The 25,990-nt window shown below is 38.9% G+C and overlaps 1 protein-coding gene across 1 annotated transcript; it reads right to left on the reverse strand.

The window, feature by feature from the left end:
• Positions 1 to 16,850: 16,850 nt before the first annotated feature.
• On the reverse strand, positions 16,851 to 17,795 carry LOC308638768 (olfactory receptor 5G9; the record flags this gene model as incomplete). Its single annotated transcript, XM_081276541.1, has 1 exon — positions 16,851 to 17,795. One exon carries the CDS (start codon positions 17,793 to 17,795, stop codon positions 16,851 to 16,853), a length of 945 nt encoding a protein of 314 aa, XP_081132667.1.
• Between the last annotated feature and the right edge of the window lie 8,195 nt (positions 17,796 to 25,990).

A 25,990-nucleotide genomic window follows, 5' to 3' on the forward strand; every position in this document is an offset into this window, starting at 1 on the left:
AAGTGAAATTATACAGTATTTTTCCTTTTATGTCTGCTGCTGCAGTCCGGCTGGGCAAAATAACCGAGAGGTGACAAGCAACTTGAAGGTTAAAATGGGAACTACTTTATTGCGAGTGACTCAGCGTGAACTGAGCGAGAACTCAAAGTAGCGGGCACCCGAGGTAGCAGGAGCCACTTCTCTGCAGGACAGCAGAGGTACATATACCCAAATAATTACACACAGCTTGACTCAATTAACATCATCTAGATACAGCAGTCAGCCAATAAGGAATCCTCATCATCTTAATGGCTTGCTGGCTGCTTCACAAACCACTCCTCCTGGCAAACTGCCTGGTGCCATCTTGACTTGATTTGCATCCCCTACAGTCTGCCTTATCTCACTTCACACATGATTTTAAGGTCAGACTATGTCAATCCATAACTTCATTCTTTTGAAGGTTGAATAGTATGCCACTTTATGTACAGAGTACATTTTGCTTATTAATTCATCCCTGAATGGATATTTGCTGTGTTTCTGCCTTTTGATTTTGGTGAATAATGCTATAAATATGTAAGCCAGCTTTTTTTTAGATATGCAAAAACATCAAATATTTTATGGTGAGCTAAGAATGAGAATGATAATTGTAAGACATTGGCCAGTTAACAAACATGCACTCATCAAGTGTAATGAAGCACCCACTCTGTAGCAGGCATTCTAATAGGAAACAGCAGTGACCAAACAGAGTGTTTCACTGGAGGTATAGCTCCATAGCATGTAGTCTAGCATGCATAAGACCCCAGATTCCAAACCCAGCATTTTAAAAAAGGTGCATTTTAACCACCACTGTGCAAAGTCTAAATATGCCAAAAAATATGGGGACCAATATGGAGCTGCTGCTGGTCACCCTCCGAAGGCACAATCTGGCCAAGGGCAGCCTCCTCAGGTACTCTCCATAAACAGGTCTCAGCCATGCCCCTGTGGTGCCACAGAAACCAATTCCAGCAGCCAGTGCTCTTTTTTTAGATTTATTGCAACATTCTACTTTAATGTAAGTCAGCCACCTGAGTACCTGCCCAGTGGACCTACTGTGGATAAGGGACCAGGATGCTGCGGGACAGGTACATGTTCAAATGCCTGGTGAGTTGTGGGTAGGCAGGAATTACAGAATAGTTTCCTGGCAGTTCCATGTGGGCTCATAAATTAGTCTTCATCAGATATCTGTACCTGTCAGCAAATGTGTCATTTTACTGGTGACTAGCCTATAACTTGACAATCTAACCACTCATAAATATAAAGCAAATTAGACATTCATCTGGTTTTTAAATATATAATATAAAATGTTAGATTGTCTTTGAAACCCATTTTCACCAATAGTAAGAAACTTCAACATTCCATCTATCAAAAAGAGAAAATGCAAAACTGTTTTTATCTTTGGCAAGTAAGGACGTGTATATATCTTAAAGTGTATAACTTATATTTATATAAGTGACAACTCTTTGTGACAACTACTCAGTTCTGCCAGTTTCAGAACAGAGGCTGGAGTTGCTGCTGGAGCTGCAGCAGAGGAATTCCTACAAGGGAGTGTCCCAAGCCCTCCCCAGTTGGGGCTGACTATGGTTTCAGAGAAAGAAGCACTAAACCTCAGGGTGATCATTAAGAGCACTTAACAGACAGAGTGCTTACAGGTGCTGCAGCAGGAGAAGGCATGTTCTGCCCAGGCAGGCCACAGTGAAGGAGTAGGGTTGAGTTCATATTCAGGTTTCAGGAATTAAAGTCTGGGCCAAGGCTAATTTCTTTCAGTGGTTCAGACAGGAACCTAAACACCTGGGTCACTGCTTGGGAATGTTCAGGTCTTCAGGGGAAAACATGCATCTTTTGGGGTTAGAGAATAGTCTAGGCATTCTGTACTTTCAGTCAAAGCAAAGGAAAAGTGGAGGAAACTGGGAGATCCCACCATACCCTTATAGCTCTAAAGCATCCACAGACAATCCACAAACCATGGTAATAGTTTCTGTGTTTTGTTTGACATCTGGATACATTTTTGGTTGCAAATACTGAGACAAGGGGTGTTGAAGGCATGTTAGGCATAAAAGCTAGCATGTGGCTAAATACATTAAAAGCAAAGAATATCCCCTTAATAAAAAATTATTCAATCCAAAAATATTGCTCTCGAGAAACTCTGACAAAAAGATGGCTATATTCTAATAAAACTGGATTTACAAACACTAAAATGTGACTTCTAAATAATTTTTATGAGTCATGAATTATTTTCTTCTGATTTATTTTTTCCAACCATTTAAAAATGCAAAAACCTTCTTAGTGGGCAAACTGTATTCAAGCAAGTGTCAAGCTAAATTTGTCCCATAAACCATAGTTTTCGGACCTGAGGATCAGGCCTACCAACACCTCTGATATTGGACTTCTCAACCTTCAGAACTATGCATAAGAACTTTATTTTATTTGTAAAATGCCCAGTCTTTGGTATTCTGTTATAATAGCACAAAATAGACCAAGATAGAAAATTGGTACTAAGAAGCAGGGCTGTTGCTGTAAGAAAAACATGAAAATGTGGAAAGAGTGTGAAACTGGGTAATGGGGAGAGGCAGGAAGAACTTGGAAGAGCAGGCTGGAAACCCCCAGACTGTCGTGAACAGAGCGGTAAGGGCAATTCTGTGAGGGCTCGAAAGAGGAAAGGTCCAGGATAGAAAGCCTGCATCTTCTTAGCTATTACTTATTATGGCTGTGATCAGAATATTTAGAAAGGAGAATTGTAAAAGCCATTCTAATGAGTTCTCTTGTACAAATCAGATCAAAGTACTGGAAACTGGAGAGGAGGCCCTGCTTTTACACAGTGGCTGGAATGTTATCTGTGGCCTACAACATTGTGAAAGGCAGAGCTTAGAGCAATTACTTTTTAAAAATGGTTTGCGACACATAACTACGAGTCACAACCCCAGCCCTTTTTATGTTTTATTTTGAGACAGGGTCTTACTAAGTTGCTTAGGGTCTTGCTAAGTTGCTGAAGCCGGCTTTGAACTTGTGGTCCTCCTGCCTTTTCCTCCACAGTTTCTGGGATCACAAGTGTGCATCCCCACACTGACTTACCTTTGTTAATTTTACAGGATTTTCTTCTCAACCATGGTTTCATTATAGTAAATTGTTCTCAGCTTCAGAAGCATCTTTTAGCAATCATCTTACTCTGAAACCCTTCCCCAAAATACAAGAAAACACTGGAATAAATATTTTTTTTTTCTGTTTATAAACAAGAACCAACTTGAAGTTAAACTCACATAGAGAATTCATTAGGGATCTAATATTTCTATCCTCATCTCCTAACTGACTGAGTATATGATTCCAAGAGGAGGCTTCGCGTCTCTTTAAACTCATTTTTTTTTCTTTCAAACTGAGAGCATTCGTTGTAAAGTTAAATCGAGGAGGTTTTGCATTTTTAATTAGTAACTTTAATGGTTACTACTTCTGATGGTTCCCCTACTAATGCCACAGGAAAAATGAAGGGGTATATGGTTTGATTCATTATCATAAGAACCTAAAACAGAAGTCAGCGTTCATACATGTTCTCCTTCTGGGAAATCTCACAGTAAATCTATGATGTCAGGGCTCCTATCAGCACAATGGTTCCTCCTTGGGACATCAGTGAGATGTACCTGAAGGAGACTGAGATAGTCTGACCCCTCATGTTTCCTACAGCTCCCGTCAAAATAAAACTGCCAGCTCAACAAGCACGCCTGTGTTTTCAATTGGAATGATGACGCAGAAATTCAGGAGCAGCAGGAAGAAGAAGACCTGCAGCTGGAGGTCACAGTCCCAGCCTGTGGAAGTGAAGTCCGTGCCCTCTGTAGTTTTCATTAGCCAAGGGCAGGTTCCAGTTTCCACTCAGAGGTCTCACAGTTTATTTACAAAACATGCCTTTAAAACCACAAACCTGCAAATAAGTAACAGAAAAGGAGAGAAGTAACTGTTTTGAATCAGCTTTTTTGCTGCTGTGACTAAAGGACCCAACCAGAACACCTGTAGAGAGGGAAAAATTTATTTAAGGGCTCACAGTTTCAGAGGTCTTAGCCTAGGAACAGCTGGCTCCATTCCTCAGGGCTCAAAATGAGGCAGGAAATCATGGCAGAAGGATGTGGCAGAGGGAAGCAGCTCACATGGTGATCCCGAAGCAGAGAGACTCCATTCTCCAGATACAAAATATATACCCCATAGCCACTCCCCAATGAACCACTTCCTCCAGCCACAGCCCACCTGCCTCCAGTTAACAACCAGTTCATCCCATCAGGGATTAGTTCTCTGATTAGGTTAAGACTATAACCCGACCATTTCTCCTCTGAAACTTCTAGCATCGTTTCACACGTGAGCTTTGGGGGGATAACTCACATCCAAACCATAAGAGTGAGCAAGATAAGAGTTCAATACACCCCGAAAACAAAAGGATGAAAGTGAAAGACAATGGCATTGCAAACTCTTGGTTCTCAAGCCAGAACGGTGGAGATCCATCTATACATGGGGAGAAAATGGAAGTCTACAAACATGAGCAGACTGCTCAAGGTACTAATGACTAGTTACTGGTAGAGTAGATTCTAGAATAGAGACCTAGTAACTCAGACTTGAGTGAATCCTGCCAGAGTCCACCAGTTGAACCCAGACCTGGGGAAGCCATGCTGAGGAGTGGGGTTGGGGCCAGATGGAGAAGAACTAAGCAGCCGGCTATTTCTAATCCATATGCTATGCACTTTATAATTACAAGTGAAGGCTAAAGACGTGCTCTCCCACTGTTCTGAGCCTTCTTCCTCTGATCCTGGGGTAGTTACCTGTCTTCATTTATTAAATGCAAATAATAATAATAATACCTACCTCTGGCTGGGAACTCCAGACCCTGAGCCCCCACCCCTTTGTTCCCGGGCACTTCCTGCAGCCAGGGTGGATGTGGAAGAGCCAGGAGATTCTCCCTCCTCTCTTGAGTTGCCCCAGTTATTTGCCACTACATCGAAGGCACTCACTCCTAGGCTGATGTTTCTGTCTGAGAAAATGTACTTCAAACCTCAGTGAGCAGGAAGAAAGTCAAGACATGGAACCAGGCTGCAGAGCCTCCTCTTCAAAGCAAAGTTCTTCATACAGGAGAGGAAGGATCTATTCAGGGTAGGCTCTGGAAGTAGGTAGAATTAAAATGAGTTTTAAAGGAATTACTTTAAGAAAATTTTGAGCACATCGAAATGAAAATCATAAGTAAGGAAAGAAGAAGTTGGAGATATAGAATGCACAGTCAAGAGTGTGAGGGTTTGAACAAGCAGCCCGGATTAGTTACCAGTGACGTCAAGCTTCCCCTCCACCACCCCCCTCCACCACCACCCTCTGCCCCATACACAGGGAAAGCTCAGGCATCTGGAGGTGTCAGGAGCAGCTATCTAATGTCACATTCAAGGACTGGCAGCTGTATTCCAGATCACAGGCAGATCAGCAGCCTCAGCAGCAGGAGTCCTGACAGCTGAGGATGGAAAACCAGTTTTCACCCCATGGAAGTGTTAAGAGGTAAATTGAGGCACAGTAAAAGTTTAATGAACTCATTTTAACAAACAGAAATTCATGTGTCAGGAATCATCAAGTTAGAGTTGTTTTTAAACACTGATGAAGAAATCCAGGGGAAGGTTTTTATAGGGTGAATGAGGAAGCAAGGCAAAGAAAATACATGCTGAGTTATGATTACATAATTTCCTTCCTTGGTCTATCCAATTGCAAAGTCCCTAGTTTCATGACTGTTAAGTTAATTGGTGATTTCTGACTGGTCGAGTTTAACTTTCACTTTTCTTTAATATAGACATTTAAAAGCAATAGCACAAGGACTCAAGAATTAATCATATTTGAAAATCATGCAAAAGCAAAGTGTGCTTTCATTGGCTTGACTAGTTTTGTCTGCTCAGGGGACTCTCAAGCTAGGTCTATTTATTTTATTTGAAAACAGCAGGGAGTCTGTTTAATAGAGATATTGCAGCATTTATAGAATTTAGTCTTATATAATCTCAATCCTGGCTAATTCTAGACAAAATGATGCCTATATAGATTTTTCCTCTTAAAGGAGATGTATAAGTATTTTTCTTGGACAGTGAGAGAACTACTGTGGGATTTTTTAACACAATTTAATGAACTTAACCAACTAATGCCTTATGAAAATGGTCTTAAAACTGTGAATTTTCAACCTTACAAAAATAAGGCAGTTTGTCTTTGAAAACTGTATCAGATCAGCAGAAATGATGTAGTTTCTTTACTTAGTCTATCCAACTGGAAAATCCCTTGTGGATAGCCCCAGTAATAGGGTTTATCTTTATAGCACAAATTATCAATAAAATGACTTTTAAAAATTCAAAATTTTCAGACAGCTTTATATTCACAAGTAAAATAATGAAAGCTTCAGACTCTTGAGTGGGAAACAGATCTAGACCACTGTCCTCAACCTGACAGGGTATTAGATGTATCAGACTTGCCTTCAGAGCTTTGGGTCCCTTCCAAGAGAACTCAGTAGAATGTCTGATGGAGCCCAGGAGGTTGCAGTGTTCAGAATCTGGAGAACTCCAGCCCTAGGCAGCTGAGCCGCTAGTGCCCTCCCACCCTTGCAGGCTCTCACCTGTCACTCCAGTCCATCCAGAATCCAGCACCAGGTTTTATGTGGTGAGTGAGATGGACCAGGCAAAAACCTTTTGATACATTCAGAGTTTGACTCAAGTCCTTCATCTTCCAGATCTCACAAGTCCTGCTGCAAACTCCTTTCCATCATAATATCTCACTCGTGTCTTTACCATGGCAGCACAATCTCATGGACTACCCACTCCTCCCATTTCTGAATTTTGGGTCACATCTAAGTGGGACTGGTCCAAATGCAGCCCAGTCTTCAAGATAGCTCAAACATGACCTCCTCCACAAAAAGATGTTCTTCCCCCAGCATCTGTGGTTCAAAGCAGTATCTCCTTCTAGGTTTCAGACATGTGGTGACCTTGAAGCCAGAATTAGTCAGGCAATCAGTATAGATGGGCAAATCGAGTCAGGTCAGATGAGTCAGGCCAATTTTAAGTGAGTCCCAGGAAGTAGGAGACTGTCCCCTGAGGGATTGAAATGTTAATACCTTCAGAGCCCTTCTCTCGCCCTTATCAGGATCCAGTCCCTGTTTTCACCTGCATCTAAGGTAACCTGTCCCAGGAATTGCCCCTCCCTACAGGGAGCTATAAAGTTGTTAATTAATGTGTCCTGGGCTGCTCCATCCTGCCCTTCCCCCTTCAGCCCACCTGGTTCCCATCTCTTAGCTGTCACATAAAAAGGGCAGAACATCTCGCTTCTTGGGATACAGGATACCAGCTATGGCCCCTTTCTCCCTCTGGGGAGAAGGCTATGTTACCCCTTTTCAAATAAACCCTGCTTCATATGCTTGCCTCGGCTGCTTCTCTAATGTTCAAACTTCAACATGTGGGGAAGCAGAACTCGCCATAACCTGAGGTATCAACTTCACCTATGGAACTTAGCAAAGTGATCTTGATTATGGCAATTTTGTGGAGGACTTCATATCCCTTTGACCCTAGATAATGAAGGCCATAACTTAGTTAATTCAGCAAAATCGTGTAGTGTCCAGGGTGACACTTAGTCTGGCTGCATCTGCTGCTAAATATCAAAATACACCCATACTCTTTGGAAAATAGCAGCCTAACTCAACCCTCACAGGCCCACCACACCTGCTGACCACTCTCTAGCTCTTCTACTCCAACTGAAGACCACCCTACCTCCCAGTCACCAGAGCAGGGGCTGGTACGCAGGAGGCTTCAGGAGGCTGCTTAAGCCCACCTTCTTTCTGAGGGTTCAATATCCTCGTCCTAAAATTTTAATGCTGACTGATGTCCACTCTCTTAAAGACTTCATGACATGAGCTAAAGAATGACCAAACAATCAGTTTACTTTCTTACATATGTTTTTATAAGCTGAACTACATTAATCACACACATACACACAAACAAAAAAAATTCAATATTCTTGGGTAAGCTTGTATCAGGGAAAAGGAATCACTAAAGCAACTACATTACTCCAGTTAATAACCTTTTATCAAAATTTCCACTGAGGGATGATCAGATTTGTACAGGGATTATATCTTTTAAAATTACCCTTTAAATTAAAGCTTGATTCCAAATTTAAGTCAAACATTTCACTTTGGAACTATATCAGGATAAATTCCAAAAATAATAAGTGGTGCATAATAATACATCATGCACACTAAATAATAGCATTCTATGTAAGTAAGGTTTTGAGCAGGGACACACTGGCACAAAGAGCAGAAGACAGAATCAAATTGATATTATGTGTGATGTTTCCTAATAACAAAATACACGGCAGAGGAGGTAGTTTAATAGGGAAAGGAGAATCTGAGGAGAAGGAAGAATTTGATTGACATCTGTGCCTGCCACTCCCTGCCATTCCCTGCCATCTGGCTTCTTGCAAGTCAATACACTTTAAGAAATGTCAAGTTTCCTTATCTCTTGACTAAAGATAATCCCCACTTCACAAGAGTTGTCTTAAAATAAAACTTTCTGTGCACAGCTTACAACTCCAACAGTTACTTAAGAGTTTTATAACACCTATTTTTAAAGAGCATCTTAAAAGCTCAATTGATATTAACATTTGAAAATTACCATTGTCATGAAGATGGCATTAATAGTAAGGTGATTACATTTTAGTATTTTAAAATTAAAGTGAAATACAAATGTGAAACAGCCATAAGAACACAAAAATAAACATTTGCCAATTATTCTAATCTATGGTCAGCATTGAAAGATGAAAATAGCAATAAGAACAGCAAATTTTATTATTTTTACTTATTTTTAAAGCATCAAAGAATAGACTAGAAAATTATTTGCAAAAAAAATATTGCAAACTCTACTAACTTTTCATTGTTTTGATGATGTAAGGAGTGTCAGAATATTTGATAAGTCAAAAGCTCTGAACTATGAGTTTCTAAAACAGATGTGTTGTAATTCCATCATGTATCCTGGGAAACTAGTTTCCCTTTATAATTAAGTTTCACAATCCAAACGTAGGAATGTTAAAATACAACAGCAATTTAAAATATTTATGAGCCATGAATTTGACAATCTAATGAAAATTCTGGTCTTTCCCTGCGGAATAATTGTTCATAGGCACCAACACACAAAACCTGTATGTGATTTCACAGCTCTCCAAAACTCAATCTTAGCCTTTGAACGTTTTATTCCAAGCCTGAACTCTTAAAGGCAACGCCGGTTTTGTGGATGACGGTCCGATGCTGCCATCTAGTGGCCATGTCTAGCAACACCTGAAGCAGAAACAGCCCAAGGAGGGTGTCCTTGCCTTGAACAAGGCTTGCTTTCCCTGAGACCCTGAACAGATGCCTGGAGCTAAAGGAGAAGGAGATAAAAATATATTTTATGGGGCTGTGACATTCTCATGCATGTAAAAACAAAGTTTGATACTAATGTTTCTTTGTTTGTGTAAAAACAAAGTTTGATACTAATGTTCTGAAATAGAACTAGTATTGAAAACTAGGTTTTTAAAAATTCAGGATACGGAGAGAAAGGGGAAGTGTTGGAGAATGATATTAGACAAATTATATTGTTATATTATGTGCATGTATCAATATGTAACAACTGATCCCACCATTGTCCATAACTATAATGCACAAATTTTTAAAAATGGAAAAAATTCAGGACATGAGGTAATTTAGGGGGAATCTTTATTAGCAGAGAAATTGGAGAAAGGTAAATTAAACTTCTGAATTTGTCCCCAACACAGTCCTTTCCAACACAGTCCTTTTAAAATACAACTAGAAGAAACAGAAGCCTGACAGACGTGCTCAGGTGCAGGTGAGAAGCCTGACAGACGTGCTCAGGTGTGGGTGATAGACTTCTGCTGAGTAACAACTTGGCCAGACGTTATGTGGGAATCTCACCATTAAGAAGCAGTATCTCCTCAGGACAAAAGATGAGAAATAATTCCTCTATTTCTTGTCCAATAAAATTTTATAAATTTTAATTAGAAGCAGATGATGTTGTGTCTTTCTAATATCCACAATGTTGGCCATATAGAATTTATACTAATGGAGATCAATAACAGTAATAATAGAAATATCAACCATCATCTTCTGAATACTCCCCTGTAATGTCATTTTTAAACAGATAATGATATAATGTCCTACATGATATTATCCCCATTTCATAGATGAGCATATTAAATTTATTGGTTTAAATTATCTATAATTTTAGATATGGTTCTTTTCTTTTTTTTAATATTTATTTTTCAGTTTTTGGTGGACACAACATCTTTATTTTATTTTTATGTGGTGCTGAGGATCGAACCCAGCGCTTCGCGCATGCCAGGCGAGCATGCTACCGCTTGAGCCACATCCCCAGCCCCTAGATATGGTTCTTTTTTGAATTTTTCAATAAATAGCCCCAGTTGTACAACTGAACATAACCCTGCCATGCACATTTGAAGTTCCTTTCTCCCTCACCGTCTCCCAGCTTGCCAACCACCCACCACATCCTTGAACTAAAAGTATTAAAAATGGACTATTTTAAAACTACTCACATTGGTAAAGACACAGAGTGTGAAAACAGTGTTTCTCTCTCTCTCTCTTTTTTTTTTTTTTTTTTTGTTCTGTCCCTCCAAAACATTTTTCTTAAATTTTTGTCACTTTTCAAGGTCCCATTCCAGATGTTCATCTACCCAGCTAGGTTTCTCTTTCCCTTTCCCTTCTCTAGGCCACAGACCATGGCTCTCAGTGTGGATGACTTGTGCCTCCCCCAGGGGGCAGGGCTGTCCATCATGATCAGAAATAAGCCTTTGATCCAGGAGAGAAAGTTAGTCAGAACACCAAGGCCCTGGGCACAGCTACCAGAGCAGCAAACATTGACCAAACACAGTGGTAATTTTTCTCTCTCTTTTTCTTTGAGGGTTTCAAATTAGTGACAGAGAATTGAGTGGAAACTGTCTCCTAACTATATTCTTCCACTTTTATTCTTTTCCAATGTACTGATTAAAAGCCAAGCCAATGTGTTCAGATGAATGCAGAACCCAGGGAAGCTATTGCTGCTATTGATGCATAACATACTGCTACTATTGGTATTTTTATATAAATATAAATATGATTTTATATACATATACATATATATGCACATATATAAAATTTGAATTTCTGGAAACTTTAGCTGTGCTTTCAACTTCGGAAAAAGTATCTCAGTTTACCATGTTGAGTTGGCATTATACAGAAATTAACAGCCATACTGGTCTAGAAACATTAAACTTATTTTTTTTCCATTTGTACAGAAGTAACACACTAAATTAAATATGTAAGGTCTTATCTACATGGATTTTATTACAGAACTAATAGAGTATTCTCTAAATAATGGGGACGGGGAAAGTTAGTTCAATAGTTTATTGAAATTATCATGTAGATGTACTTCCCTGGACCCCATCTTTGAAAGAGAGACTTGTGTGAGTTTGGCTTAAGTTTGCCTACATGAGATAAATAATCTAAAATACTAAGAACTTAAAGAAGTGATTTAAAGGACTTTATTTTCTCTCTCATAAGACAAATCTAGAGCTAGTCACCAGATATGAGCTGATATGGCTGAAATACAGTTAAGGTATCTAAGTATTTCCTATTGGTACAAGATAACTGCTTAAGTCCTAGTTATTATGTCTGCATCCCAGGTCACAGAAAAGAGACAGGTGACAGGGTAAATACCTTGAAAATCTGAGGATACATTAAAGAAACTCACAAATCTTCTACTTAAATGTCACTCATTGGTCAGCACTTGATCACATGGCAACAGCCACAAGGAGAGAACATTTGGAAACAGTCTTTTATCTTGGTTGCAACATGCTCAGTTAAAAAGGAATTTCTAGAAAACAAGGAGAATGAAAAATGGAAATCTTCTGGGGTGTTTTATAACACAGAGGTAAATGCCACTTATTTGCCTTCTTTCCTTCTCCACTAGTCTTTATCCTTGGTGACCATACTATCATGTCAGTGTTGGTATAAAAATAAAAACCTTGAATTTTGCTGCCGGGGGACCTGAGTTAGAATGGTAGCCCCACTACATATTAGTTGCATGATCCTGCTGAACCCCAGGATGTCTTACACCCTACTATGCTCTGCTTTTTCTTTCCTAGTGCTGGTGCCTGGTGGGTTTGTCTTCATCTGCTAGCCCCTCCCCCTCCACAGAGGAGGGAACTTGTCCTGTGTCACTCACAACTGTAGACCAGAACACAGAATAACGCCTGCCAACTAGGAGTCATCACATGCGAATTTGTTAACATGATAAATTATTTTGGCAATTAAAAGTCATACTGAAAGGAATACTTAATAGACTACAATTTATTCCAAAATATTTAGATATTATGATTTAGTTTAAGACCAGTTAAAAATAATATATTACATGAAATATTATTGCAAAAATACTATATATTCATGAACATAGAAAAATACTAAAAGAATTCGAGCAATAGATTTAGCATAGATTATCTGTACAAACAAAATTATATAAGAACATGTGCTTCAAAGTCCTATTGTCTTAGAAGATGGACTATAAATTATATATTTCTGAATTCTAAATATACTATATAAACATACATATTTAGGGAAATATTCAAAGTAAATATATTAAAATAGGCACTACCTTTATATATGAATAGTAGAGTTTCATGTTATTTTAACTTCCTTTTGTTCTATTTTCCAAATACTCTACAATAATTTTTGCTACTACCTCTCTACAAATTATGATTCTCATTGCTTTTCCTAGGCAACAGTAACAACAAATTTAGGCATATTAAGTTCAAATATTTTATCCATTAAAAACTTTGCTTCACCATTAAAAAGAAAAGGAAACGGTAAAATGCATTGGTCAGGGAAATTTACTCTGGAGTCTCTAAGAGGAACCACGGTCTTCCCGTCACATTGAGTAGAATCTGTTGCTAGGTTACAGAAAAGTCTGCTCTTTGGCAGCATGCTGGGATTTGCTCTGAAAATTGCAAAATATATTTGCCCTTAGAATTTCCTGAGTGAAATTACAGGGGATGGCAGTTCCTGGCCCATGGCTCTGAGTTCAGACAAGGGCCCTGTGTAAATGCAGGCAGTGGTCCACTCCTTGGAGGGACTTCCAATAAAATACCAAGGGCCAACTACACATTGACTCCCTTTGCTTCTCAGGGGAATTTCTGAACACCGGAAGACCTGCTAGCCCCTGCTGCATTCTGAGGACAGATTTCTGCATTCAGTTTATTTCAGCTGCACACAGTAACCTCTGGCCTCACCCGGAGGTAACTCACCTTCTGCACCTGGCCTTGGAGCATGCAGGGTCTCCTTATCTGCTCAGTGCCAGCCTGAGACTCAGGCTGAACCAGATCTCCCTGGATCCCACAACCAACATGAGAATGCAGTGATGGGTAGACGGCATAGGTGAAGAAGCTGTTTTTGTTTTTTTTGTTTGTTTGGTGGTGTTTTTGTTGTTGTTGTTGTTGTTGTTTGTTTATTTGTTTTTGTGGGAGTAGTTTTTAGTATTGACCATTGCCTATTTTTCTTACACCAAAGTCATAGAAAAAAAGACCTCAGAAATCAGAATTATGGGTGTAATTTATAGCATTAAACTTAGAGATGAGACATACTACAGCCAAATACTTATGCAGGGTTGGAAAGAGGCAGTGGATAATGGAATGCTCTAGAACTTTCCTCGGGTGCACAGATGCGATCATGAAACCTTGAGGAAATGCAGTCTCCTGAAAATGAACTGGACGTTCTGAGCATGAGATTTGGCCTTTTCTTTTTCTTATTCAGAGAAAGGGGTGACAGGATAAATGGTAGAAGCATGGGTAAGGGACCTAGAATCCTAGGGTCCTGAATAATCCAGGTTCACTTGCTTTGCCTGGAGGCTCTTTTTTTTTCCCTGTTTTCCATACTAACTATGAATTTAGGCCTTATTCTTTGCAGATAATCGTATTGCTGATGGGACTCAATATCACAAACAATGCAACATAGAATGCTGACTCTTTTAAAGAGAGCCAGGAAAACTTGCTACACATAATTAACAGATGTGGAAGTGACTCCCATCCAGAACAGAGAGCATTCATCATATCGGTACAAGGGAAGATTGCCTTCCAGAAGCAGAATGGATTCCACAATGGCAGTCAAGAAGTAAAGAAGCTGGGTGTGGTGGGCATGCCTGTGATCCAAGCAACTCAGGAGGCTGAGACAGAAGGATCACAAATTTGAGGCCAGCCTCGGCAACTTAGGGAGACCTATCCCAAAATAAAAGATACAAAGAGCTTTGCATGTTGCCCAGTGGTTAAATGCCCCAGAGTTGGATCCCCAGTACAAAAAAAAAAGAAAAGAAAAGAAAAGAAAGAATAAGAAGGAGGAGGAGGAGAGAAGGAAGAGGGAGAAAGGGAAGAATATACAGATGTTATGCCACCAAAAGTTTGCTGAACTTCAGGTTAACTTCACATTTCAAGAACAACAACAACTTGGGTGATGGGGACATAAAGATTCATTATTCTATTTTATTAATGTATACAATTAAAAGTGCCTTAATATAATACTTTTAAGGGAAAGTGTATTGGACGAAGTATCAGGATATTCAGTGGTGCATAGTAGAGAGATATCTCAAAAATGATAATGGAGAAGAATTGGAAATCAGCAGCTGTCATGAAATACTAAGGTGTTCATGAACCCAAAGCATGGAGCTTACCCACTTCTGAGACACAGCTGCTATGGGACACGGCAGTTAACGGAGCTCTGGGGTTCAGTGGAGCCACATGTACCATGAATGACCAGAGGAACCCTATGCAGCCACAAGGGTCCAAAGAACCTCTGCTGCCGAGCACAGATCAAGCCTTGATAATTTTCCTTTTTGAAAAAAAAAAAAAAGAAAGAAAGAACAAAGTTACCTTGTTTTACTATAAGCAGCAAACACATTCATATCTGTGATTATTTATGCCATCTTCCGCTTATTTCTTTCAAAAATAAACAAATAAATATTAATTGAATGGAAGAATTTGTGAGCTATGGTATGTACGGTAGGAATCCATTCAATAACCTCCTGTGGGCACTATTTCTGACCCTCTGGTTTTCTGGCTCATGACTCATTTTTTCCCCTAATCCATCTATCTTCATCTGCATCCAGCTCCCGGCACAGTCTGCTCATCTCCTCTGAACTCAAGCGACTCTCTCATCAGTGCCTGTAAAAAGCTACCTCTAGAATACCTGCAATACTCAAAGCAGCTTCTCCTATCCCTGGTGGAGAAAGCAAGGATTGTGACACTCAGCAGTGGATTCCATCTCTTTGCCTCAGAAAGCCCTAGCACACCCTGCCTCTCATCCCACCCTTCCACGTGGCAGGAGCTTAAGATAAATCCACACCCTGGTTTTCCCTTGCATGACTTCTTGAAGGTGTCTCATCCTGCTTTTAGCCCCCGCCCTCCCCATTCCCCCACCACACACTCAGGCATAAATTTTGACATAGTCTAAACATAACTGTACATTTTTATATCATGCCCAACTATCAGGACTAAAGAAACACTGCAGACCCTGGTTTTATCAAATAGACACTTTTCAAGCATAATTTTATCTTCTCTGAAAATAACTGTAATCCTTCTTGAATTCCTCAGCATATTTGCAGATGGTAAAGAGGTGTTAAAAGTACCTTTGAATTCCATTGCCTTACAATTTGGAAACAACAACAAAGACCAGCATGAAAACAGGCTATAATTTTTCTACATCTTAGTTAACATCTGACTTCTCAATAACTGTGGTCTCTGAGTTTTTAGAATTTTTCTGGTTTTCTCATTCTTTTTTCTTTTCATTTTATGTTTAATTTCTATAGTATGCTATTCCTATTGAATTTCATCTGGAAGAACTAGCAAAAAAAATAGATATCAAATAATAAAATAATAGCTGGGATAGCTTAAAGAGTCAAATACACAGAGAAACACCTGGAACATGTTATTAATATTTGCCTCTTGGTAAAAGAGTATGATTATAAGGATTTTGTGTATATTTATGTATTTATTTGGTATTGGAGCTTGAGCTTGGGGTGGTTTACCACTGAGCTACATCCCTCAGTCAGTTTTGGAGGGGTTTGTGGGGGGGTTTTTTGGGAGGGAGGGTGTTTTGTTTTGTTTTTGTTTTTAAGATGGAGTTTTGCTAAGTTGCTGAAGCTGACCTCAAACATACAATCCTCCTGTCTCAGTCTCCTGAGTCCTTGAGATTACAGGCACGTGCCACCATGCCCAGCAGGGATTTTACTTTTATTGTTGTTCTTCTTTTGCTTCTCTATATTTTCTTCCTTTTTTTTTTGGAATGATTATGACTATTTTAAGAAAAATAAAGAAAGTCTTCATAAAATAAAATTTTTAAAATAGATATGAGAAATTCCTTCAGTTAAAAACGATCATTTACAGACCTAAATAACTTGTGCTGTTTGATATTTTCAGTTCTGCACAAAGGGATGGGGAACATATGTTGCTGCCATGGATGTTCACATTATTCCAACAGCTATAGCTGTATTACCAGCTATGTGGTTCCACCATGCATTGAGTCTTATTGTGTTTCCAGTAATAAGGATGTTTAAAAGAAGTAGAAATATTCTGACTCTTGAGTGCCTAGGAGTTTTTGAGTATAGGAACATGATGAGATGGAGCTTAAAATATTAAATAGTAAAATAAAAATCATGTGGAAGGAGAGATGACATCCCTCCCCCCTCCCTCCAAATTCTGCAAAAGGTTTGGCGCCCAGGTAGTCGAATCACATCCAGAAGGTTTTCCTTTGCTCTGTTTTCTTGGATGTGAGTTTAATTCTTGATGAAAAACTTCCCCTTGGTGATGGTCCTGCCCACGGCAGCTTTGACTTCTTTATTCCTCAGGCTGTAGATGAGTGGGTTCAGCATGGGGATCACGGCCGTGTAGAACACCGACACCACCTTATTGAGGTCCAGGGAGGAAATGGCACCGGGGCGCACGTAGATGAAGAAGAGGGTCCCGTACAGGATGGACACGGCCGTCAGGTGGGACGAGCAGGTGGAGAAGGCTTTGCGCCTGCCCTCGGCCGAGCGGATCCGCAGGATGGCCGCGAAGATGTACAAGTAGGAGACGATGATGGTCAGGCTGCTGACCACCAGGACAGCTCCGGCCACAATGAAAACCAGCAGTTTATTGACGCGGATGTCAGCGCAGACGAGGGAGAGGAGGGGGGACATGTCACAGAAGAAGTGATTGATGATGTTGGAGCCGCAGAAGGGAAGTCGAAAGGCGGCCGTGGTGTGAGTCATGGTGTTCAGGAAGCCGACAGCGTAGGGTCCGGCCACCAGCTGTATGCAGAGTCTCTGGGACATGGCGACCGAATACAGTAGGGGGTTACAGATGGCCACGTAGCGGTCATAGGCCATGGAGGCCAAGAGAAGGCACTCGATGGCCACGAAGAAACCAAAGAACCACTGCTGCAGGGCACACCCCAGGAAAGAGATGGCTTTCCTCTCCGAGAAGAAGTCGGTGAGCATCTTGGGACCCACGACCGAGGAAAAGCAGATGTCCACGAAGGACAGGTGGCTGAGGAAGAAGTACATGGGGGTGTGCAGGCGCGAGTCCACCCGGATGAGGATGATCATGCCCAGGTTCCCCGTCATGGTGACGAGGTAGAAAAGCAGAAAGAGCAAGAAAAGGAAGACCTGCAGCTGAGGATGGAACTTTAAGCCTATGAAAATGAACTCGGTGATCCTTGTGCGGTTTTCATCGGCCATCAGTAGGTTTGGGTCTCTGGTGAGAAAAGCCAAGAATTTATAAGGCATGCAAGGATCTTAAAACCATAACATGATGCAGGGGAAAATAAATTAGGAATATTAATTTTTTAAAAATAGTCTAAATAAAATGCTAGCCCATCAAGTGTATGTATCACAGTGCTAAAGAGTAATATGACTTAAAGAGAAAATGGATGTTTAAGAAAAGTTTGTGGAGCTGGGGAAGTGGCTCAAATAGTAGCGCACTCACCTGGCATGCGCCAGGCACTGGGTTCCATCCTCAGCACCACATAAAAATAAAATAAAGATACTGTATCCCCCTAAAACTAAAATATAAATATTTAAAAAAAGAAAAAGAAAACTTTCTGTGTTAGAAAACCTATGCAATCATTCACTACCCTTATAGACTAAATGGAAAAGCACAACTCTTTCAATAAAATTTGAAAAAGTAATTTAATAAAATGATACTGTCAGAAAGCGTTTCAAACTAGAAATAAAAAGAACTATAATTTAATGAAAAGAAACCCCCAGTGAATACATGTGTGCAATGATAAAACATCAGAATCATTCATAATTTGTTAACAATGGGCACCATTTGTGGACAAGATAATTATCCACATAGAAAAACCTAGTAGAAGGGATAGGAATATAACTCAGTGGTACAAGCAAGGGCCTAGCATGAGCGAGGTGTTGGGTTCAATTCCTAGTACCTGCAAGCAAGCAGAAAAGCAAGAACAAATGAAGAAGAAAACCTAGAAAAAAAAATGAGACACGTTTTTTAAAAAAATAAAAGTTCAAAAATAGTATAATAGATGAATATGAAAAATCAAAAATAATTACATATAAATTATAACAGGAAAAATACATATAAGTTTGAACTGATAAAATAACTGAATAAGACTAGTAAGGAATCTTCAAGATTTGTGCAAAGCAAAATATACGCTATGCGGGCTGGGGTTGTGGCTCAGCAGTAGAGCACCCACCTCGCATGTGCGAGACCCTGGGTTCGATCCTCAGCACCACATAAAGATGTATGAATAAAATAAAGGTATTGTGTCCAACTACAACTAGAAAATAAATATTAAAAATATATATACACATATAAATGTGTATATATATATATATATATATATATATATATATATACACACACACACACATTAGGCAACTTTTACTGAAACAAAGAAGTAAGCAACTAAATAATTGGAAAAAAAATACATTTTGTGGAGTCCATCGTAAAGATTCACTTTCTCCTTTAAAAGTTTTTCTGCTTTCACTGGGAAAGTAAGCACCTGCTTGGCCATTCTTCAAGCCGGTCTAACAGACGAAGATCAAGCCAACTGTGAAGTTAGGAGTAAACTGTGTTTATCCCATCCATATGCTGTAGCTACAAACTGTCCCAACAACCCTCTCCTTTGAAAGACTGCTATTTTTTCACACAACTAGTAAAATTTTTTTGGATCAAAATTATTTCAGTAGATGAAACATTCTTTTCTGAAGGATCTGTATCACGGACATAGGGAAACAGGGTGAATTTTCCACATAGGTAGAGTGTCAAGTAGGGGGCTTGAGGATGCTTTACTCCACATCTATCTTAACTTTGCAGTTTCCAAGGAAACAGAGCCTCATATCTGCCTTATTTCTAGCTGAGATTGATTCCTTTGCATTCAGCTCTGCTTTGCTTTGAACCTCTTGAAATGTGTTTTTTGATATAACTTTCACCTAAACTCAACCCCTGTCAATGACTCCATTTTTCTTTTGTTCAGTAAGACACTGACAGTTCTTAGGGTGTGTGGTCTGTCTCATTGCAAAGGACCAATAAAGTGATTTGGTCAGAAAACAGACAGACTCCTGGTTTTCCTAGGCTGATTGAGTAAGGATACTCACCAAACTATTTCAAAATTGAATATGCAATTCCAATCATAATCTAAAAATAAGTTTTGATGAAACAGTCCAATTTTAAAATATGGAGAAGTGCTCAAAATTTGCCAAAATGATTTTTTTCTGTCAATTTTTTTGTCATTGTTGTTGTTCTACTTAGTTGTACATGACAGCAGAATGCATTTCAATTCAGTGCATACAAATGGAGCGCAACATTTCAATTCTCTGGTTGTACACGGTGTAGAGACATACTATTCGTGCAATCATACATGTACCTAGGGTAATGATGTCCATTTCATTCCACCATGTTTCCTACCCTTATGCCCCCTCCCCACTCACCCCTTTGTCCAATCCAAAGTTCCTCCATTCTTCCCATGCCACCAGCATCATAGATCAGCAACCACTAATCAGAGAAAACATTTGGCCTTTAGTTTTTTAGGGTTGGCTTACTTTGCTTAGCATAATATTCTCCAACTCCATTTGTTTACCTGCAAATGCCATAATTTTATTCTCTTTTAATTTTGAGTAATATTCCATTGTGTGTATATACCACAGTTTCTTTATCCATTCATCTATTGAAGTCATCTAGGTTGCTTCCACAGTTTAGCTATTGTGAATTCAGCTGCTATAAACATTGATGTAGCTTCATCACTATATTATGCTGATTTTAAGTCCTTTGGGTATAGACTGAGGAGTGGGATAGCTGGGTCAAATGGTGGTTCCATTCCAAGTTTTCTGAGGAAATCCACATGCTTTCCAAAGTGGTTGCACCAATGTGCAGTCCCACCAGCAATGTATGAGTATACCTTTTCCCCCACATCCTCTCCAACATTTATTATTTCTTTTATTCTTCATAACTGCCATTATGACTGGGATAAGATGAAATATTAGAGTAGTTTTGACTTGCATTTCTTTAATTGCTAAATATATTGAACAGTTTTTCATGTATTTGTTGATCACATGTATATCCTATTCTGAGAAGTATCTGTTGAGTTCCTTAGCCCATTAATTGAATGGGTTGTTTGTTTTTTTTGGTATTAAATCCTTTAAGTTCTTTATATATCCTGGAGATCAGTGCTCTATCTGATGTGAATGGGGTAAAACTTTGCTCCCATACTGTAGGCTCTCTCTTCACCTCAATGATTGTTTCCTTTGCTGAGAAGAAGCTTTTTAGTTTGAATCCATCACATTTATTGATTCTTGGTTTTATTTATTGCACTTTAGGAGTCTTGTTAAGGAAGTCAAAGCCTAATCTGATGTGATGAAGACTTGGGCCTACTTTTTCCTCTATTAGGAGCAGGGTCTCTGGTCTAATTCCTAGGACCTTGATCCATTCTGAGTTAACTTTTGTGCATGGTGAGAGATAGAAGTTTAATTTCATTTTGCTACATATGGATTTCCAGTTTTCCCAGCATCGTTTGTTGAAGAGACTATAATTTCTCCAGTGTATGTTTTTGGCACCTTTGTTTAGTATGAGATAACTGTATTCATGTGGGTTGGTCTCTGTGCCTTCAATTCTGTACCATTGGTCTTCATGTCTATTTTGGTGCCGATACCATTCTATCTTTGTCACTATTGCTAGGTAGTATAGTTTAAGGTCTGGTATTGTGATGACTCCTGCTTCACTTTTTTTTTCTAAGCATTGTTTTGACTATTCTGGGTCTTTTACTTTTCTAAATAAATTTCATAATTGCTTTTTCTTGTTCTATGAAGAATGTCATTGGAATTTTAATAGGAATTGTATTAAACCTGTATAACAATTTTGGAAGTATGGCCATTTTGACAATATTAACTCTGCCTATCCAAGAGCATGGGAAATCTTTCCATCTTCTAAGGTCTTCTTCAATTTCCTTCTTTAGTGTTCTGTAGTTTTCATTCTAGAGGACTTTCACCTCTTGTTAGATTGATTCCCAAGTATTTTATATTTTTGAGGCTGTTTTGAATAGGGTAGTTTTTCTAATTTCTCTTTCAGTGAGTTCATCACTTATGTATAAAAATGCCTTTGATTTATGGGTATTGATTTTATATAAAATACCCATACTTTCACTCATTATTTTATATAAAATCGATACCCATAAGCCAAAATGATTTTTAAAAAGAAAAACAAATGAGAGTGTTCTATGTCAGATGTCAATAGAAATTATGAGGCTACCCTAATTAAAAGAGTAAGGCATTGTTCACAGGACAGAAAAGGAAAGGAATAGAAAAGAATAGATAAATCAAGAAAACTAAAAGCTGACCTAAGCATATATACAAGTCCTATAGAACAACAATGAATGTTTATTTATGAGCAGTGAATAAATCATTGCTTTGACCTATGTATCTAACCCTGGACAGTGAGACACGGCTTCTGGGAATCTTTCAGTGGGAAAGTGCTTGCAGAGGGAAACACCCATTTACAGTTGACACCTGTTGATAGGGAGAATTCCTTGCTTGTCATGGAATTTACTAATTCAAAAGCCTTGAACTCAAATACCAACAGCCAGAAATAGAAGAAATGGATGTGAGCTGATAAGCCCCAACCAAGCTGTTTTACCCACAAACCTTATCCTTTTTACCTTGAAGAAGGCTTTTCCCAGTGAACTCTTTGACGTTTACACCTGTATAATAAATATGCAGACGTTCACTCATTATTAAGCCAGACTCCATCAGGCTGGTTTACCCACCATGTTCAGCTTCCACTCACAATTGAGTCTTTGTCTTTATTTTTATAATTTCTAATTTTCCTAATCCGACCTACCGCTTGCGTCCAGAGAACTATTTACTTGCCGTGCAGGTCTCGGCAAAAGGAAATGAAAATAAATTAGTCATCAAAAGGTATTACAATATTTGAATGCATTTGAAAACACAAGTGATGTCGAATATCTACCAAACACTACTAAAACTAAAAATATCTTATCTGTCAACATAAGACAAGAAACAGTAAACAGAATTATTATTTTGTTATGGAATGGTCTTCTTAAATAAAGCATAAAAATCATTAAAAAAATGAAGGAAGTGTGAAGAATTGTACTATCCCCTATAAATTTAAATGAAAGTGCACTCTATGTAAAATTAAGATATTCACACAGGGGAAAACATTGCAACACCCACTGCAAGGAGTTAAAACCAGAGCACACACACGTACACACACACAAAAGTAAATTATCACAGACCATTAATAAATCACATCATAGCAATGGACAAGAACATCCTACCATGAGAGACCTACAAAGTCCAATAAGCATGAAAAATGCCCAATCTTTCTAAAAATAGACACCAAATTAAAACAGCAATATACAATATACAACTTCCACCCATCGCATCTACAAAGTTTTGAAAAATATGAAAACATGAAGTTCTGAGGAGGCAATGAAAGTCATGATCAAGGATACATGAGGTTCGGGGCCTCTGTCTGGCAATTTCCCACTAGCTACATTTAGTTTTTTAAGTGTTTATCTGATGAGTCAAAAAATTCCACTAGTCTCCACCTTGAAGACACACACACACAGGGGAAAAGCAGGGATGCCCATGCCACCATTGTTTAAAATGATGCAAAACTGGAATCCACATAAATATTCTCTGAAACAATCACAGCAAAATAAACTTGAGTATACTCATTTAGTAAACACTGTACCAAACTGACTCTTCAATATAAGATGATTTTAGACATGCCAACGTAGTCACTTTTAAAATACAGATTTAAGAGAAGAAACTTACAGAATGATGAATACAAAATTACATTTTTAAAAATCTCAACATTTTATTTAATGATAATTATTTAAATGCGTGCACAAATAATACAAGAATGTGGAAGAAAATACAACAAATTAGCAGTCTGAGATTAAAAAGGACCAGGAAAATGCATTTGGTGAATAATCAAATGGAATCCTAGCTTTACTACAATTTTAAGATATTTAAGACAAGTGTAAATGTATTACCTTTGTTTTTAAAAAAGTAATCCAAAAGCACACCAAGAAGAAGAACAATCTAAAGCAATTCCTTAAAGTATTGCAGCAATTACAAAAAGAGCCACAATGGATCAGTCTGGGTGAGGACCAAGAAGAGGCAAAAAAATCTGTGAATCCTTAACAGGTAGGAAGTGTGGGGGGGGGGGAGGGGGAATTACAAGCTATGCCTTTAGAGCTTTAGATTTCTAAAATTCTAAGATACTAAAAGAACTCTAGCCCCCACCTCGCCCTTTAAGAAAACTGACTCTTCAAGCTGTCTACCCAAAGACCACAGAAATTGTGGCAAATTGAATATCACTTTCTGCCATATAGTGCTAAAGACTGAGTGTGACTGGCTTCATGATACAGAAGATTTGGGGGTACAGTGAGTGTGAGACTAGGAACAGCAATTGTGCAGTATTCGGGACTCAGCAGATTCTGCCCAAATTCCTTGCAGACATCAGCATATTTATGTGCGCATAAGTCTGGGTAAAGAACGAGGTGATCTGCATCCCACAAAGCAAGCAATCGAGGCTCAGAGTGTGAAGTGTTGACCTAAGTCTCAGGGCTTGTATTTCCTAGAAAGTGGTGTGAGATCAACACTGTCCTGTGTGAATTCAGAGCCTCCAGGCTTTCAACTATACCACTTCTGCAGGAGGGAACCTCAGATCTCTCAAGGGCTTCAGAACGAGTGAAGTTCCTGTACCGCAAGATGGCTTCAACTTGATCCTCACCTCTATATGTATGTATATTCAGACAGGGAAAACACAGTACTTCTTGCTGGATTTCAGTGCAATCTCTTAACCAGTTATGGTCTGATTATAATATCATTCTGTTACTTTTTAAACATCTACAAAGTTTTGAGAAATATGAAAACATGAAGTTCTGAGGAGGCAATGAAAGTCATGATCAAGGATACATGAGGTTCGGGGCCTCTGTCTGGCAATTTCCCACTAGCTACTAGTTATAATAGTTTTCTTATAAATCCACTTAATTCATTTTGAACTTCTCAAAGTGTAAGCAGAGAGACAGAAATGATTGTTAACTGTCACCTACACTTACTTTCTAATGAGTTCCTTTCTTCTTTGGAGATATCAAAAAGAATTAAATTGATGTGGAGTATAGACCCCTTTGCAGCCCTCAGTCCGTCCCCCACCATTACTGGGTGCCACTGCACAGAGAAGTCAGAGCTTCCAGGAGTTAGTTTTATTCTTAATCTTCCTAAGGAACTAGTGGGAGTCCACTCTGGGGCAAATTAAGTGTCTTATTCATTTGCATTCATTGCAAAGTCCCCAGAAGCAGTTACATCATTTTCATTCTGGGAGAACATGTCCCCAAAGTCTGCCATACCTTGGGATTTTTGTTGTTAAGAGAAAAATAAATTAAAGTTTTCTTGCTCTTTGGGGTCAACTTATTTGTTTTCCATATTTCACTGGATACTTTCCTTTTTCTTTATCTCTTTCAAAGACAAATAAATACAGAGAAAACTTCTGTGAAATGATGAGACAACTCTTTGAGTGTTCCCCACAAGAAGTACCATGAAGTTTCTGGAAATGCTTAGCTGAAGGGCATTATAGTAGAGGATGGACCGTGGACATAACTTAGACCTCCTGCTCCAAACACTGTGCCCAAATGCTCTGAAACCAAAAGATGTAGACAGTGACATTTTCCCTGGTTGGGGCTTACCTACCAATGCTTAGGAGAAGTCACATCAAATATCATTCCATTTCCAACCATCTTTAAAAATACTCATCCATCCAATCAGGACTTCTCAGTCACCTCACACGTTTCAGGTATCAACGTCACTGGAAAGATGTTTCTTGACATCAATCATCCTTATGAACACATGTGCACTGTAAGATGCTATTGGATCCTCATCCACCTTCATTGTCACCTTCTTTAGATAAGGAAACACACACATACTCAAACACATGTGCACACATATACACACACACATGCATGTACATATGCACACATGTGTGTGCAACACACAAGCATCTTTCTCTCTTTATAATTTTTTTTTTTTTGCACCAGGGATTGACCCGTGGGTGTTTAACCACTTAGCCACATAACCAGTCCTTATTATTTATGCATTTATTTATTTTGAGACAGAATCTCGCTAAGTTGCTTAGGAACTCAGTTGCTGAGACTGGCCTCAAACTTGTGATACTCCTATCTCAGCCTTCCAAGTCACTGAAATTATAGGCATGTGCCATTGTGTCCAACCTCCATATTCTTTAATAACTTAACATTTGTTTTTCTTCCAAATCTAGTATACTTCTTTGCCATTGATTGTAAAGTATTATCTCACAAGTGTATATAGGTTTTTTTTTTCTTTCTTCATTCTTGAATGAGGATCTAGGATAGATAAACCCATAGGATATTCAT

Source organism: Spermophilus citellus, assembly GCF_964194105.1.
Source record: "Spermophilus citellus genome assembly, chromosome: 2".
Taxonomy (NCBI): Eukaryota; Metazoa; Chordata; class Mammalia; order Rodentia; family Sciuridae; genus Spermophilus; species Spermophilus citellus.